General features: G+C 42.6%; 1 protein-coding gene across 4 annotated transcripts in view; it reads left to right on the top strand.

The window, feature by feature from the left end:
- Positions 1–10,283: 10,283 nt before the first annotated feature.
- Positions 10,284–16,732, top strand: part of MANBA (mannosidase beta) — a 111,206-nt gene continuing 104,757 nt past the window's right edge. For 3 of the 4 annotated variants that reach the window (XM_060147644.1, XM_060147643.1, XM_060147645.1), the window contains exon 1: positions 10,284–10,529. In XM_060147644.1, coding sequence (XP_060003627.1) covers positions 10,353–10,529 — 177 coding nt within the window. In that variant the 5' untranslated portion in view covers positions 10,284–10,352. Of the gene's footprint in view, positions 10,530–11,204; positions 11,403–16,732 lie in introns of all 4 variants that reach the window. The other variant, XM_060147647.1, reaches the window with a different exon arrangement.

Below are 16,732 nucleotides of genomic sequence, written 5' to 3'. Positions count from 1 at the left end.
ATGTGCCAGGGACTGGGTGCGGGGGAGAAAAGAATGAGTAGTGACTGCTTAGCAGGTATGAGGTCTCCCTTGTGAGTGATAAAAATACCTTGGGAGTAGATAGAGGTGATGGTTGCACAACATTGTGAACACACTGAATGTCAGTAAATGGTACATTTTTAAATGGTTAATTTCATGTTATATGAATTTCCTATCCAAAAACTCAGCCACAAAAGGCAGTAGCCGACACTTAGGTAATAATTTTTAGGTGCCAAGAACTGTTCTGAATTCTTAACTCTTAATTCTCATAACAAACATATACTTATTACTTACATTATTATCAACAAACATATACTTAATTAACAGACATATACTTACATGACTGTTTCTGCTTTACTGATGAGGAAACTGAGGAACAAAGACGATAAATGACTTACCCAAGGTTACTCAGTTAATGGCAGAGGTTGGGATATAAATCCAGGTAATGAAATTCCAGAGTCTTACCTCTTAATCATTATGCCAGAAATAAAAGTTTCAAATATGAATAAAGAGCAAGAGACTATAAAAAATGACAGATTGAAAATTAACCAAAAGCAGTACTTCCAGAAATTAAAAAAAAATAGAATAACTGAAATTTAAACTCAGAAGACAGGTTTAATATCCCAACAGACATAGATGAATAAAGAATTAGAGCAGTGGAAGTTATGAAGAAATTCTGAATGTAGCACAAAGAGATGTAAAGAGTCTAAGAAACATGGAGTGAGATGTGAATCAGTCTAACATGTCTAATTGGAGCTTGAGTTCAATTTATTGCCTCTAGGCCCTAAATGCACATTTCAATAAATATATCCTCTGTGGGGCTTCCCTGGTGGTGCAGTGGTTGAGAGTCCGCCTGCTGATGCAGGGGACACGGGTTCGTGCCCCGGTCCGGGAAGATCCCACATGCTGCGGAGCGGCTAGACTTGTGAGCTATGGCCGCTGAGCCTGCGCGTCCGGAGCCTGTGCTTCGAAACGGGAGAGGAAAGAAATATATATATATATATATATATATATATCCTCTGTGATAAACAACTGAATTCCTTTAAGATTTCCCTTTAAAACGAACACAATATTAAGCTTTCTCAGTAGAAGGCACTGGAGGGATAGTGCAGGAAAAAAGAGGCTCTCCAGCTGTTCCTAGTATGCGCTGGGGGTTGGCTGGGGTGGGTTTGAAGACATTTAGTAAATGTCCACAGGCCCAGAACACAATCCATCTGTGACCTTGCAGCCTTGGCCAGGTGATAATCTTTTTGCAGCCCCCCTTGAGATAATCTTTTTGCAGCCCCCCTTGAGATAATCTTTTTGCAGCCCCCTTGACATGGAAACCAAAGTTCCTGCATGGCCTGCACACAGTTTCTTGTGGCCTGGAGGATTACACACCTGAACAGCATGTGTGCAGCCCACCTGTAGTCCAGGGGTCCGTACGGAGCTGTTACTTCCTCTGCAAATAAAGTAGATTACCTGCAAAAAGAAAAGAAAAAAAAAAGTCAATAGGTTGATTGATGGAAGAGCAAAAATGAAAGATTTCTCAGTAGCAACGGAAACAGAAGACAGTGGAATATTAACTTCAATACACTGAGAAGAAATAGCTATCACCCTAGAATTCTATACCAAGGAAAATATCTTTCAAGAATAAGGATGAATGACATGGATAAATTTGAAAAACACTGTTGAACAAAAGAAGTAAAAAAAAACCGTAGTGTATGATTCTATTTGCATGACATCCGAGAGACAAAATTAAACCATGATGCTAGAAAGCAGAACAGTGATTACCTGGAATGGGAGGAATTTGGAGAGAAGCACAAGAGAACTTTCTAGGATTAAATATTCTGTATCTTAATGGGGGAGTGATTATACAAGTATATAAGTTTGCCAAAACTCACTGAACTGTGCACTGTGATGGTTAATTTTCTGTGTCAACTTGACTGGACCACAGGATGCCCAGAGAACTGGTTAAACATTATTTCTGGGTGATTTGGTGAGGGTCTTTTCAAAAGTGATCAGCATTTGAATCTGTAGACTAAGTAAATCAGATCGTCCTCCCTGCTGTGAATCGGCATCATCCAATCCATTGAGGGCCTAAGTAGAACAAAAAGGCAGAAGAAGAAATAATTTTCTCTCTGCCTAACTACACAGGTTAGAACATGGCTGTTCTTCCAAAGCTGATGTATATACAAACATCCTTTATTAAAAGATCATCTGGAACAGAAGAATCCAGTGCCTCTGCTCACAAGATGTTCAGAAATATCAGAGAATTATCTTCCAATATTTCAGAACAAATTGGGTATGTGAATTGTTTTCACTGCAAAATTTATGAAATTGAATACAGATCAAAAGTGAGGGGCTTCCCTGGTGGCGCAGTGGTTGAGAGTCCGCCTGCCAGTGCAGGGGACGCGGGTTCATGCCCCGGTCCGGGAGGATCCCACATGCAGCAGAGCGGCTGGGCCCCTGGGCCTGCGCATCCGGAGCCAGTGCTCTGCGGCGGAAGAGGCCACAACAGTGAGAGGCCCGCGTACCGCAAAAATAAAAGAAAAAAAAAAGTGAGGTGTGCTGTAAGTATAAAATTTACAATAGATTTTGAAGTCTTAGTATGAAAAAAGAGTGTAAAATATCTCAATAATTATATTGAATACATGTTAAAATAGTATTTTGAATATATTGGTTTAAATAAAATGTTATTAAAATTAATTTCACCTGTTTCTTTTTACTTTTTAAAATGTGACTACTAGATATTTTTGAATTACGTATGAGTATTACATAATTCTATCGAACTGCTCTGGATGTCTAATTTTTATTGCACAGCCCTAGAATGATTGAGTAGCCTAATGAATATAAATTGAGAGAAAGTGTTGTCTTTGCCTGAGTCCCCTAGCAAACAGTGACTGAGGCAAAGCTTAATTGCTAATTTTTAATTAATTAATTAATTTTTGTGAGGTACAGTCCCAGAATAGTGAGAGTGTAGGAAAAAGGAATTAAGACAGAGGAATTGGGAAAAACAACTTTGGGCAGTTGCTGGGGAAGCCTGATCGCATGTTCTGCAGCATGGTGCTTCATCTGAGATTAGAAGTGATAATAGAAGCCAGAATCACCAAGGGAGTGATTGGTTTAAGCCTGGGTGCTGGGGCTACTGAGGATCTTGCCATGGTGGCTTGTCTTGTCTCTGTTGGGTTATGGTTACTGTAATTTCCCACTGATAGTTAACACCGGGCATGGAAGTAGTAAGAGATGTTCCAATGCCTCTCCTAGGTTCCAAACATAATCCTCCCTGCTTTTCACTGAGTTGTAGCAACCCTAGCTTCATCTGGTAATCAGTTCATTACCCCAGTCAGTATATTAGCTCATTCTTTACCTGCTTGTCCACTAGAATAAGAAACCCAGAGTGACTCCACAGTATTAGTCACAACTTCCAAATGGGTGGAACCCTGTACCTTCCCCAACTCTGGATCCAAGACTTCTGACCTAACAGCATCAACAGTTTCAGGAACAGGAAACATAAATTCCATTAGTGAGTCACTGAGACTGATGATGAGGGAGGCTACTCCTGTTTTATATCCTGGTTTTTATACCTGTGAATTCTAATTTGGGGAGATATAGCACCACATGCTGACCATAGTTCAGTGCATATACCACATCCCGTGGGAAAGTGCTCCAGCCCCGCAAGGTGCTGTCCTTAAGCTGAGTTTTTCACAGGCCATTCCACTGGTTTGGGTTTTTTGTTGTGTTGTTTTTTGTTGTTGTTGTTTTTGAGAGGAGGTTGGCTGCTCCTGTGATAGGGTACTTGGTAAAATAAGTGTTTCTCAAGGTCATGAGCCCACCTGCCCATCTTCACATCTCCTTTTACATCAAGTGGATCTGTTTTCTAAGGCACTGGTAGGGATACCATTTTAAGAGATGAAGAATTTTATCAACTCTCAGATGGTGCTAGTAGAGACACTGCAGTCCGGGAAGGCAGAACATATTCAGAATCTATTAATTTCAGTATATCAATTTGATGCCCCAATCAAGGAGGAAGGTGTCCAATGTAATCAATGTGCCAACAGGTGGCTGTCTGGTCCTCGTAAGGAATGGTACCTTTATCTAGGGCTCAGCATCAGTCTCTGCTGCTGGGTTGTTGGGCAATCAGCAGAGGTAGGAAGATATCCTTGGTGAGAGAAAGCCCATGTTGGGTCCATGCATAGCCTTCATCCCTGCTACCATGGCCACTCTCTTCATGTGCCCAATGTCAAGTACTGGGATGGTGCATAGAGAGGCCAGCTAAAATTCATAGGACTGTCTTTCTGTGTACTTGGCTGTCAAGAGCTTCCTCTGTACATGTTCTCTTGTGAACATTAATGTGAGTTACAAAGAAACAGCATGTGTTGTGCCCACTCCTACAGTCCGTCCGCATATTATCTACCCAGACCTCCACGTCACCTATCTTCTAGTTTTATTTCTTTTAAGGCCCTGACCAACCAAGTAAGATTTTTGGCTCTGCCCAGGTGTCAATATATAACTGTGCCTCAAACCACCTCTCCTGTCACATGAAGTGAAAAACAAACATATATCTCACAAGTCTGTGCACTGGGAACATTTCCCTTCACCAATGTCATTCAGGGCCACTCCTAAGTGGGGCTGTAATGTGGCAGCAGTCGTTTTATGGCCAGTTCCAATACATATTGCACCAGCCCAGGTATGAATCAGGCCTCTGTCAATCAGGCAGGAGGAACTCCCCTTGAGGTCATCAGTGTCGTCATCAGTGCAGAAGAGACGGTGACATGGAAGGCTAGACTACCAATTCATGTAATTTTCTTGGACTTCCGTTTGAGTCTGGATGTATCACTTTCTATCCACTGTGGAACATTGCAGCCTCTGCCCAGCTTTATGGCTTGGTTGATTTGCAGACCCTCAGTTCAGGCTGCATAGTCCCTTGGTGTACCACAGTCAGAGGTTTGGTCTCTGCTAAGACCCAGTAGGACAGTAGGACCTATTTTTCCAACAGAGCAGTTCTCTATGGTGAAGCACATAGCCTTGCTCCAGAGTATAAGGGTCTACACTGTGAGTCTTCTATTAGAGCTTGCCCAAAGCTCCATAGACACTCCATGGATATCTCCAGCACTGTTAGATCTGTTGGGTCGTATGATATAAGTGTGGTTTTTCAGGCCTGACCATAGGCAATTACAAAGACTTTACCTGAAAGCCTTCACGAGGTAAAGCTGTCCTCCCCAATCAGACTTGGTATACAGTCTAAGTATTATAATCTCTAAAGGGAGTTGCAGTGAAGGACCTATTATTGCCCCTCTGACTGTTCATGCTCTTCACATATTTACATTCCTAGTTTCATTGACTTCATTCCTTGTTCTCTTTATCTGAGGCCTTGGGCAAAGGTTATCTTCGGGTGACTGCACTGAGATCTCCTTATTGGAGAGGAGAAGTGGGAAACCCTGAATACATTTATTCCTACTCAAACTCAGTACCCAGCAATTTTCCATTCCTAGCCCTTCCTCCTCATTCTCCTCCCCTACCCCAGGGCCCATAAAACAGCCAGAGCCTTTTGTTCAGGACTCTCTCAACGTGAGACAACACACACATCTGTGCTGATCCACCTGACCCGTGACTGGTGTGCCATTTTATTGGGCAATGAAACAGGGGAGAGTTGGCGTCTTCTCCAGTTTTAGCCTCTTGCTTATACTATCACTGTAAGTGGTTGAAGTCTTCACTGTTACTTTCAGTTTGGCTCCTTGTTGCGTTAATTGGCTGCTCTGACTCCTGACAGCTCAGATCTCTCTTCCAGCTCAGCTTAGTTCCTGATAGGGTAGCATTAATCCTCCAACTTTGCTCTTCTTCAATATTGTGTTGGTTATTCTGGATCTTTTGCCTCTCATATAAACTTTAGAATCTGTTTGTTAAAATCCACAAAATAACTGGCTGGGATTTTGACTGGGATTGCATTGACTCTATAGATCAAGTTGGGAAGAACTGACATCTTGACAATACTGAGTCTTTCTATCCATGAACATGGAGCATCTCTCCATTTATTTAGTTCTTCTTTGATTACTTTCATCAGAGTATTGTAGTTTTCCTCATGTAGATTTTAAACATTTTTGTTATATTTATACTTAAGTATTTTATTTTGGGGGGTGCTAATGTAAATAGCATTATGTTTTTAATTTCAAATTCTAATTGTTCATTGCTGGTATATAGGAAAATGATAGACTTTTGTATACTAACCTTGTATCCTGTAACCTTGCTATAAATTGCTTATTATTTCCAGTGTTTTGTTGCTGTTGTTGTTGATTTTATACATAGGCAATCATGTCATCTGCAAACAAAGATAGGTTTATGTCTTCCTAAACTGTATACTATTTATTTCCTTTTCTTTTCTTACTACATTAGTTAGGGCTTCCAATATGATGTTGAAAAGGAGTGACAAGAGGAGACCTCCTTGCCTTATTCCTGATCTTAGCAGAAAAACTTTTAGTTTCTCACCATTTAGTGTAATGTTAGGTGTAGTTCTTTGTGTTCTTTACTAAGGTGAGGAAGTTCCCCTCTATTCCTAGTGTGTGGAGTTTTTATCATGAATGGGTATGGACTTTGTCAAGTGTTTTTTCTGTATCTATTGATATGATAATGTGATTTTTATTTTTTAACCTATTGTTGTGATGAATTACATTGATTGATTGAATGTTGAACCAGGCTTGCATACCCAGAATAAATCCCACTTGGTCATGATTCATATATATATATATATATATATATGTATATATTTGGATTCAATTTGCTACTGTTTTGTTACGGAGTTTTCCATTTATGTTCATGAGAGATATTGGTCTATAGTTCTCTTTTACTGTAATGTCTTTGTCTGGTGTTGGTATTAGACCAGTGCTGGCCTAATATTTTAAATTCTTGTCCTGGTAATCCAACATCCCTGCTATATCTGAGTCTGGTTCTAGGGCTTGCTCTGTCTCTTTTTGCCTTGTAATTTTTTGTTGAAAGCCATACGTGATGTGTGCAGTGAAATGAACAGTGGCAAAGAGGCCTTTAGTGATATAGTGGGAAGATATGAGGAGAGGGGAAGCTGTCTATAGTCTGATGATTAGGCTTTAGCCTTTTAGTGAACTTGTGTCCTGGACTGTGAATTTAATAAATGCTTCTTTTTTTTTTAGCCCCTTAGGTAAGGCAAGAAGGCTAGGAGGAACTTCCCTTCTCCCAGGTTAGGCTCTGATAAAATCGTTTCTCTTGAGGGTAGTTCTTGAGAATGCTATCATGTATTTCAAAATGGTTCCTTATCCCCGTCCCTCTGCTGGAAGCATGAGGGAATTGCTCGCAAATCTTCAATGTGAGAGCTGGTAGATCTTCTGGAAACAAAACACAAAGCTGTGGGAGACCCACTAAGACTGAATTCCGGTGGAGTTTTTGTTTGTTTTAAGATTTATTTATTATTTATTTATTTATTTTTATTTTTGGCTGCGTCGGGTCTTAGTTGCAACACGCGGCATCTTCGTGGAGGCATGCGGGATCTTTTTCATTGCGGCGCCGGGACTTCTCTCTATTTGAGGTGCACGAGCTCAGTAGTTGCTCCGCGGCATATGGGATCTTAGTTCCCTGACCAGGGTTGGAACCCGAGTCCCCTGCATTGTAAGGCGGATTCTTTACCACTGGACCACCGGGGAAGTCCCCTGTGGAGTTTTTAAACTCTCAAATTCGTCCACACTGAGCCTCCAGACGCTCAACAATTAGAGGGTTTTTGTTTGTTTTTATTTTGTGTGGGGTTTTTTTTTTTTGGCCTTGCGGCATGCGGTCCCCAACCAGGGATCAAACCTGTGCCTCTTGCAGTGGAAATGCAGAGTCTTAACCACTAGGCCGCCAGGGAAGTCCCAGAAATTAGAGTTTAGATTTTCCTTCCCTAGTACTGGTTTTCAAGGAGCTTTCTACTCATGGGTTTCTGCTTTGGTTAAGTTGTGATTCTCTGTATGCACCTGTCTTTTTCTCCAATTTGGGGGGCAGCAGTTTGCCCTTTCACCTGAATTCTCTGACAGATCTAACAAAAGCTGTTGATTTTCAGTTTGTTCAGCTTTTTACTTGTTTTTAGGATGGAGTGATGACTTGCAAGCTCCTGACATGACAAAACAGTAACTGGAAGTCTTTTATTTCTTTGACCCATGAATATACATACATACATGTATATATGTGTATATATATATATATATATTATTTTTATTTTTTGGAACAACTTTAGATTAACAGCAAAACTGAATAGAAAATACAGATGTCCCATACACTCCCTGCCCTAACACATGCACAGACTCCCCCATTATCAACATCCCCCCACTAGAATGGTACATTTGTTATCATCAATGAACCTACCCAAAGTCCCCCCCCACTAGAATGGTACATTTGTTATCATCGATGTAACCTACCCAAAGTCTGTAGCTTACATTACAGTTCACTCATGGTGTTGTACATTCTATGGGTTTGGACCAATGTATGTTTTCAAAGTGAGGTAATTCAAATGATGTCATACTTGTGTCTTGGAATGAAAGGAGGAATGATAAGTCTCTATTCTTGTTTTTTTAAAAAAATAGATTCCCTAAAATATTTCTTAATAGAACAACAGAGTATATCCAAACATATTCACAGGAATGAATTTTCCTTTGACTTAATGGGATCTCTGGGATTTATGAAAAAACAAACAAAAACTCTTTGCCACTCTTGCTGCCGTAAGTCTTGTTATCAGTTTTGAACAGACTAGGGCTGGCCATTTAATGCCATGAATCAGGGAGTATAATTTGAATTGAGAACTCCGTTCCTATCAAAAGTAAAATGCTCCTGGAGTGAGGAAACCTTTGAACCAGCCAGAGCCTTTCCCCCTTAATATCACTGGGCTCTACTGCAAGGAGTCTATGGGCCTGGAAAGGAGAGTTTGGGTCCTGTCTGCCACTGTTTGACAGGCAAGTCACCTGACTTCTTTGGACCCTGTTCCCTCAGCTTTAAAGCCAGAGGCTTGGGCTGAATAATCCAAATGTCCCTAAAGCCAAGATGCTAGCTAGGCTTGTGAAAAATGCTGACTCTGAAAAAATAAAATATTGTCCAGTGTCTACAGATTCAGGCAATTCCAGGGCCATTCTAAGGCAAAACAAAGCTCGGATTTAATGGGGGGAGAACTTCTCTTCAAAGACTTCTGCTTAAATACAGAAATAAGGTAGATAACATCAACACAGTCATACGTTAGTCTATTTTATGCAATGCGAAATTCCCTCTTAACTTCCCAGATCGCAGTTACATCCTATTGCAAAAATGGGACTCAAGTAGACTGCGCCACTATGAGACTTGAAATAAACCTGTGGTATTTCTTGGGTACCTAGGCATTGTTAGGAACAGCCAAGTATGTTAACTCATTTTATGCTTATCACAACCCCAAAAAGGAGTACTGTCTCCAATTTTGAGTTCTGGGAACGGGGGTATTAGAGAGTTTGTGGCTTGTCCAAGTCCCACAGCTAGTGAGCGGCAGAGGATTTTAAATTTGCCTGTGCATTAATGCAGGTTTCCGGAATCTCAGGAACCTCCTCTGCAGAGCTTTATAAAACAGAAGGTCGTAGTCCACTAACATCAGGCCAAAGTGCTGTGTTTTCTCTGGGCCGGGCCTTATGTTGCACACTGTACACGGATTTTCTCAGCTCTCACAACAACCGTACGAATTAGGTACTTTAGTACTTATTTATTGTTTGAAGGGCAGACTGTTCTAAGACAAACCTGCAGAGCTGCCGGAGGTGGGCGTTACTCGCGCCGGGCAGACACCTGCAGCACTGATGAGAGTGTGGGGAAACTGGGGGGAACTGAAGTGATGGGGTGTCTTGGTTTTCGGTTCTCTGAAGCAGTGAGGAGCCTCTCTTGCTGTAGTTTCCGCACACTACTGTCTGTCCCTGAGCTCCCCGAGGCTGTGCGCCACTTTGCGTCCAGAGATTGGTGTGTCCCAATTAGCGTGCACGGTTCTCGCCTCCCGTTCAGACGCCGGAGCAGCTGGAATAAGAGCCGAGGAGGACCCAGACCGCAGCGGTCCGAGCCCGGAACCATGCACGAGGTGGCGGCTCCGACACTCGCGACGCCGAGCTTCGGCCAGTTGGCACGATATCCGCGCTCCCAGCTAGCCTGCGGAGCCTGGGGAGCAGCTGAAGTCCTTTCAGCTCAGCTGACCCGGGGGTGTGGCCGAGAGGCGGGGGCGTGGCCGGGAGCTGGGGGCGGGCCCCGGGGCGGGGAGAGCTAGAGCCCGGGCTCCTCCCGAACAGAGGGTAACTTCCGCGGCTCTCCGAAGCGCGGGGCTTCTACCCCCGTGGGTGGGTGAGGTACCGGCCACCGGCATGCTCCTCCGCCTGCTCCTGCTGCTTGCGTTGTGCGGTGCGGGCTCCGCTGCCATGGTGGTCAGCGTCAGCTTGTGGGGAAGCTGGAGGATCCGCAGCGGGAACGGCTCGCTGGAGTTGCCCGCGGAGGTTCCCGGTTGCGTGCACAGCGCCTTGTTCCACCAGAGGCTTATCCAGGTACTGTGTGCGGCCTCCCCGCCGGGAGCCTGCGCCCGCGTCCCCCTCGTGGTGAGAGGGGCCCAGGAACGGCCTGGCAGTCCCCGAGCCCGGGGCTGTTCTCCTCCGTTTGGCACTAACTTCCCCTTTGCGTCTTGTGGTCTAGGGGTGGTGGTGGTGAGGGGGTGGGGATGGGGACGCCGAGGCAATGTATCTACTCTTGGCGAAGATCACCGCTGGGGTCCGGGCTAGATGGAGGCTGACCCACGCCCACGCTGGGACAGCAGCAACTCAGGAAAGCGGAGGTCCAGACAGTTCTACTGGGGGTGTTATTGCCATAGTTCTCCAGTGAAGCGTAGATTAGAAAGGACGTGTTGTCACTGACAAAGCCTAAAGAGGGGGATTATTGTTTCAACTACCCGAACACTGCAGAGGACAATAGTCTTTCGCCTAGTAAGGGTTAACTGTATTCATTAATGCCTCAGTTTTTCATTTTCGCTTTTAGGCACCAGGGAGTCAGATTTGGAATTGATGCAGCAGCACATAAGCTGAGGAGAATGAGACCTGCAAGTGTAAGGGTAGGATTGTCAGTGCTAGCGTACAGGCTAAATAATTTTTAATGCTGACTGGGATATGAAGACAGATGCTGTTTCCTCTCAGGGCGTGTGATGTGATGTGATGTGTGTGTCCCAATAGATGCTTCAATTTCTAGACTTCTGGTGGAGGACGTTTTCCTGTTTGGCCGCCTGTGGTTAGAGGTTTGCAAACAGACTGCCACCTCCCACTGCTTTTTCCTTCCATCTGCTGCACATCTTTAATGGCTTTGCTTGGGACAAGATGTACTTGATACGCGGTTTGCATGCATTGTCCCAATCCGCATAACAACTCTAAAGAGTAAGTCTTCTTATCTTCATTTTATGGATGAATGAATTATGGAGCCCAGAGAAGTTAGAGAATTTTCCCAAGATCACACAGCAACTAAGAGTGGCAGAAATGGAGTTATAACCCAGCCTGGCCTGACTACATAGCCTTCTGTACTGTGTGACACTTACCCTGTGTGACACATTGACAAATCATGTGTTTTTAAAGCACTGGAGTTGACTGTCAGGAATATAATTCGAAGTTTACTTAAATGACAGGACAGTCAACTAGGGTTATGCAAAATTTCTGATCTGGTACAATTAGCCTTTTTTCAAAAATGTGTATCAGAAAGGAAGCAAATGTAAATGACACTGACCATGGTCCTGTTTATTTTTTAAGTAAAGAATCCTCAGACTTAAGTATTTGAACTATTTTTAGTTAACAAACTACTTATGACATGGACCACAGGTGACCTTGGTTACCCCAAGGCTTCACTTAAACATGCTTTGAAAATGCCTGTGTTTCTTTTGCAGGGTTTCTCCTTGCCTCATTTTCCTGATTAAATTAAGGCAGTGGGAAATCATTAGTGGCTGTAGTAAATCAGATTACTGTTTCATGTTATAGGGCTACATATCAAGAAACAATGTTTGGTTACTCGTTAATGTGAATGATGTGCTCACAGAAGGAAATAACTGACTTTTCCTCGTGGGAACAATTTACAATGTCTGTTAAATCTGTTAATAAATTCTAAGGAAAAGTTTAAGTTTCAGTAAAGGTAGATGTAGTTCTTAAATGGTAGTGGGATGAGAGATGGGGAGCTTTTGGGGATTGGGGAACTCCAGGCCTATTGACAATAATCATCAAGTATCATTATGGAGTAATATGATGTTGTTATACTACCTGCTTTATTATACCATCCCTTTTTGGTGTTGACCTAGGAAATATTTTATAGTTTAGAGCAGACACTGGTCCAAATACAGTGTTTACATGAGAACTTGAAACATATCTTGCTGAAGTCATTCACCTAATTATCTCGTAAATATTTATTCAGTACCTCCAATGTGGCAGGCATTATTCCAGGTGCTTGGAATCAAGTGGTGAAGAAAACAAAGTCTTTGTCCCAATAGACATTCTAGTGGAGGAGATAGACAATAAACAGATTAATAGATAATACAGTGACAGCGGGTACACTGAAGAAAAATAAAGCACTAAAGGAAGAGAGAGCGAAGGCTTGTTGGGAAAGATTCTGTTTTAGAAAAGGTGGTTAAAGATAGCCATTTTGATAAAGATCTTTTGATGAGTTCAGTTTTAAGCGGAAGCAAATTCCCAGCAAAAAGGAAGAAAAGATGGCAGTGAGGAGGGGAGAGCCCTTGAGGCAGGAACATGCTTGATGAGTTCCAGGAATAGTAAGCAGGCCAGGTGGCTGTAGCCCTGTGACCTGGGGGGCAGGTGGATGATTTCAAAGTAGCCATCTGGGGCAGATCATGCAGGGCTTGTAGGCCATTGGGAATAACTTTTGGATTTTATTCTGCAATGATGGGAAGATATTTTTAGCTACATTTTAGTTAGTGTACATCCTTATTCTCTTGGACAAATTTTTAAAAGTGGAATTGTTGATTCAAAAGAGTATACATTTTTTTAGTCTTTTGCTATGTACTTCTAAGTTGTTCTCCATAAAAATTGTACCAGTTTTACACTCCCATCATGACTTTATTGGAGTACTTGTTTTAAGTGCTAGATCTGGATATTATTTTAAAAAATAAAAATAGAAACAATTTACTTTCTAGTGAGGTTAAACGCCTTTTTTTTTGGCGGTATGCGGGCCTCTAGCTGTTGTGGCCTCTCCTGTTGTGGAGCACAGGCTCCGGACACACAGGCTCAGCGGCCATGGCTCACGGGCCCAGCTGCTCCGCGGCATGTGGGATCTTCCTGGACCGGGGCACGAACCCGTGTCCCCTGCATCGGCAGGCGGACTCTCAACCACTGCGCCACCAGGGAAGCCCTGAACACCTTTTATATGTTTATTTCATGCTTATTGGTGATTTGGGCTTACTTATTCCTGTTTTTTATCTATTTTTCTATTGACTATTCATCTTTTAAAATATAGATTTGTTAGGCCTGTTGTTATATATTTTCAAAAATTTCCCATTTATTAATGATATATTTTGTCATATACATGTTTTAAAGTTTTATATGTTGAAATCTTTTAAGCTTTTTTTCTTTTATGATTGTTTCTGTCTTTGGTATTATGCTTTGGAAGTAATTTCCTCTCTCCCAATTAAATAAATATTTACCTATATTTCCTCCTTTTAGTATTATTATAATTCCTCTTTTGTATTTAAAATTTTGATCCATTTGAGTTTTTTCAAATGGTTAAACAGTTTTCTATATCAAATGATTTGAACAATTTCTCTGTTGTCCACTGATACAAAACATTACTTTTATCATGCACAAAATTCTTATATACTGAATTTTCTTATTCTCTTTTAAAATTCTTTTAAAAAGAATAATAAATGCTTAATACTTACTGTACAAATATTGATGCAGAGAAATATAAAGAAGGAAAAAGCTAATAAAAAGCATACTATTAAGCAGAGGTAAAAATTTTCATATATATCTTTCCAGACTTTTCTAAGTATATACAAACAAATATAATAATATAAAGATGAAGTCAGTCCCTGAGATGGTTTTGTAAGCTACTTCTTCATTTAAAATATATGATGAACATCTCTCTGTATCTATAGAACATCTCTCTGTATCTATAAATGTCTATAAATATAGATCTAGAAAAAATTTTAATAACTGCATAGACTCCTTTATAAAGTTTTTCTCACTCAAAATATACACTTAAAAATAGAAGAAAATATATTGTAAATATACACATACACTACTAAAAATGGTAGGTACGAGATGCAATGATCATCTGGTATAAAAGTGTAGGTAGGGGCTTCCCTGGTGGCGCAGTGGTTGAGACTCCACCTGCCGATGCAGGGGATGCGGGTTCGTGCCCCGGTCCAGGAAGATCCCACATGCCGCGGAGTGGCTGGGCCCGTGAGCCATGGCTGCTGAGCCTGCGCGTCCGGAGCCTGTGCTCCACAACAGGAGAGGCCACAGCAGTGAGAGGCCTGCGTACCACACACACACACAGAAAAGTAGGTAAATATGGCGTGAGGCACTGAAGCACAGTTGAAAAAATGTAGACCTTGGTGTCGGACTGAGTTTGTTTCATGCCTGGATGTACTTCTGCTTCATCATGGGACCTCAGGAAAGACACTGCACCTTTTGGAGCATTAGTTTCTTCCTCTATAGAATGGTATTTACAGCACATCTTTGTTATGAAGATAAGAGTGAATGAGCGCCTATCTTGGAGGCTGATATAAAGTAAATGGTCAACAAGTGATACTGTTACTGTCTTTAGGGTTCATGGGTTTGCTGATGAACTCAGTCACTTACATGGGTCCTTAGTCGTCAGACGTAACGCTGAACGTAGTCCTATTTGCTTTAAATAGGACTCAGAATTTTAATATGAGCAAAGGGGATCAGACCACTCTGGAACCAAGTTAAGTTGGTTGCTTAGCATTTGCAGTAATTATTATAACTGTAATCTGAGTCTCTGCAACTTTTAATTTAGGGAGGTAGGCATTTGCCCTTAGAACAATTTTTTTTAATAAATTTTATTTTTTTGGAGCAATTTTAGGTTCATAATAAAATTGAATGGAAAATACAGACAGTTCCTATATGTCTCCACACATGCCCAGCTGCCCCGCTATCAACACCCCCTACCAGAGTGGTACATTTGTTACCATCAGTGAACCTTACAGTGACACATCATTATCACCAGAAGTCCATAGTTTGTTATAGCTCGTTCTTAGTGTTGTACATTCTATGGATTTTGACAAATGTATAATGATATGCAGCCACCATCATAGTATCATTCAGAGTAGTTTCACTGCCCTAGAGATCCTTTGTTCTCTGCCTATTCACCCTTCTTTCCTCCTTAATCCCTGGTACCCTCTGATCCTTTTACTGTCTCCATAGTTTTGCCTTTTCCAGAGCATCATATAGTTGGAATCATACAGTCTGTAGCCTTTTCAGATTGGCTTCTTTTAAGTAAGAGAAAATATTTAACTTCTAAATTCTGTTTGTTTAGAAAAAATTTATCTGAGAATATTACCCTCTGGAGCTTGACATGCAGCTTCCTTCAAGGAGCCGGGGGACAGGAAGGAGTCTTGTGCCCCACAAGCCCGATCATCACCCAGCCCTGAGGCTCCGCAGGTTAACATCTTGCAACTGCATCAGCCTTCACACCTTTCTTGTCATGATATTTTTAAATATATTGGATTAAGTCCACAGTGTAGAGTTATAAATAGGGCTGGGTGGAGACACATGGGCAGGTTAATAACTAGGTGCCTCTTCAAACCCGTGTCCTTAAATATTTACTCCATGTTAGTTCAGTGGAGAGGCTGAGTCCTGCGTGTGGGGCAGAGAAGAAAAGGAAGCAAGTGGGCTGGGCCTGGCACACCCCATTTAGCAGAACAAAAGCTCACCATTAACCAGACCTTAAAAGTCAGTTTGGTGATTATTGGTTGTTATTATTATTATTATTTTTTCGGTACGCGGGCGTCTCACTGTTGTGGCCTCTCCTGTTGCGGAGCACAGGCTCCGGACGCGCAGGCTCAGCGGCCATGGCTCACGGGCCCAGCTGCTCCGCGGCACGTGGGATCCTCCCGGACCGGGGCACGAACCCGTGTTCCCTGCATCGGCAGGCGGACTCTCAACCACTGCGCCACCAGGGAAGCCCAATTGGTTGTTATTAAATCTCGTCAACCACTGACTGCTCCTTTGGTATCTTTTTTTTTTTTTTTTTTGGCTGCGTTGGGCCTTCGTTGCTGCGCGCAGGCTTTCTCTAGCTGCGGCGAGCGGGGGCTACTCTTCGTTGCGGTGCGCGGGCTTCTCATCGCGGTGGCTTCTCTTGTTGCGGAGCACGGGCTCTAGGTGCGCGGGCTTCAGTAGTTGTGGCACGTGGGCTCAGTAGTTGTGGTGCACGGGCTTAGTTGCTTCGCGGCATGTGGGATCTTCCCGGACCAGGGCTCGAACCCTTGTCCCCTGCATTGGCAGGTGGATTCTTAACCACTGGGCCACCAGGGAAGTCCCCCCACCCTCTTCGTATCTTATCAAAATTATTTATTCCAGGCAGGAGCCGTTTCTGGCTGATGCCTTTCTCTCCATTTTGATACGCACCCCGTGGTGTTATAGCGCCCCTTGCGGATTTGTTCTCTGGGCAAGTGCTCAGCTGGTTGTTGCCAGTGGCCAGCCCTTACCTCTGTGGAACTGAGACAAAGTTGGCTTTTCCCTCTCAACGT

Source organism: Lagenorhynchus albirostris, chromosome 4 (genome assembly GCF_949774975.1).
Source record: "Lagenorhynchus albirostris chromosome 4, mLagAlb1.1, whole genome shotgun sequence".
Classification (NCBI taxonomy): Eukaryota; Metazoa; Chordata; class Mammalia; order Artiodactyla; family Delphinidae; genus Lagenorhynchus; species Lagenorhynchus albirostris.
This window is presented reverse-complemented; position numbering and strand designations above follow the sequence as displayed.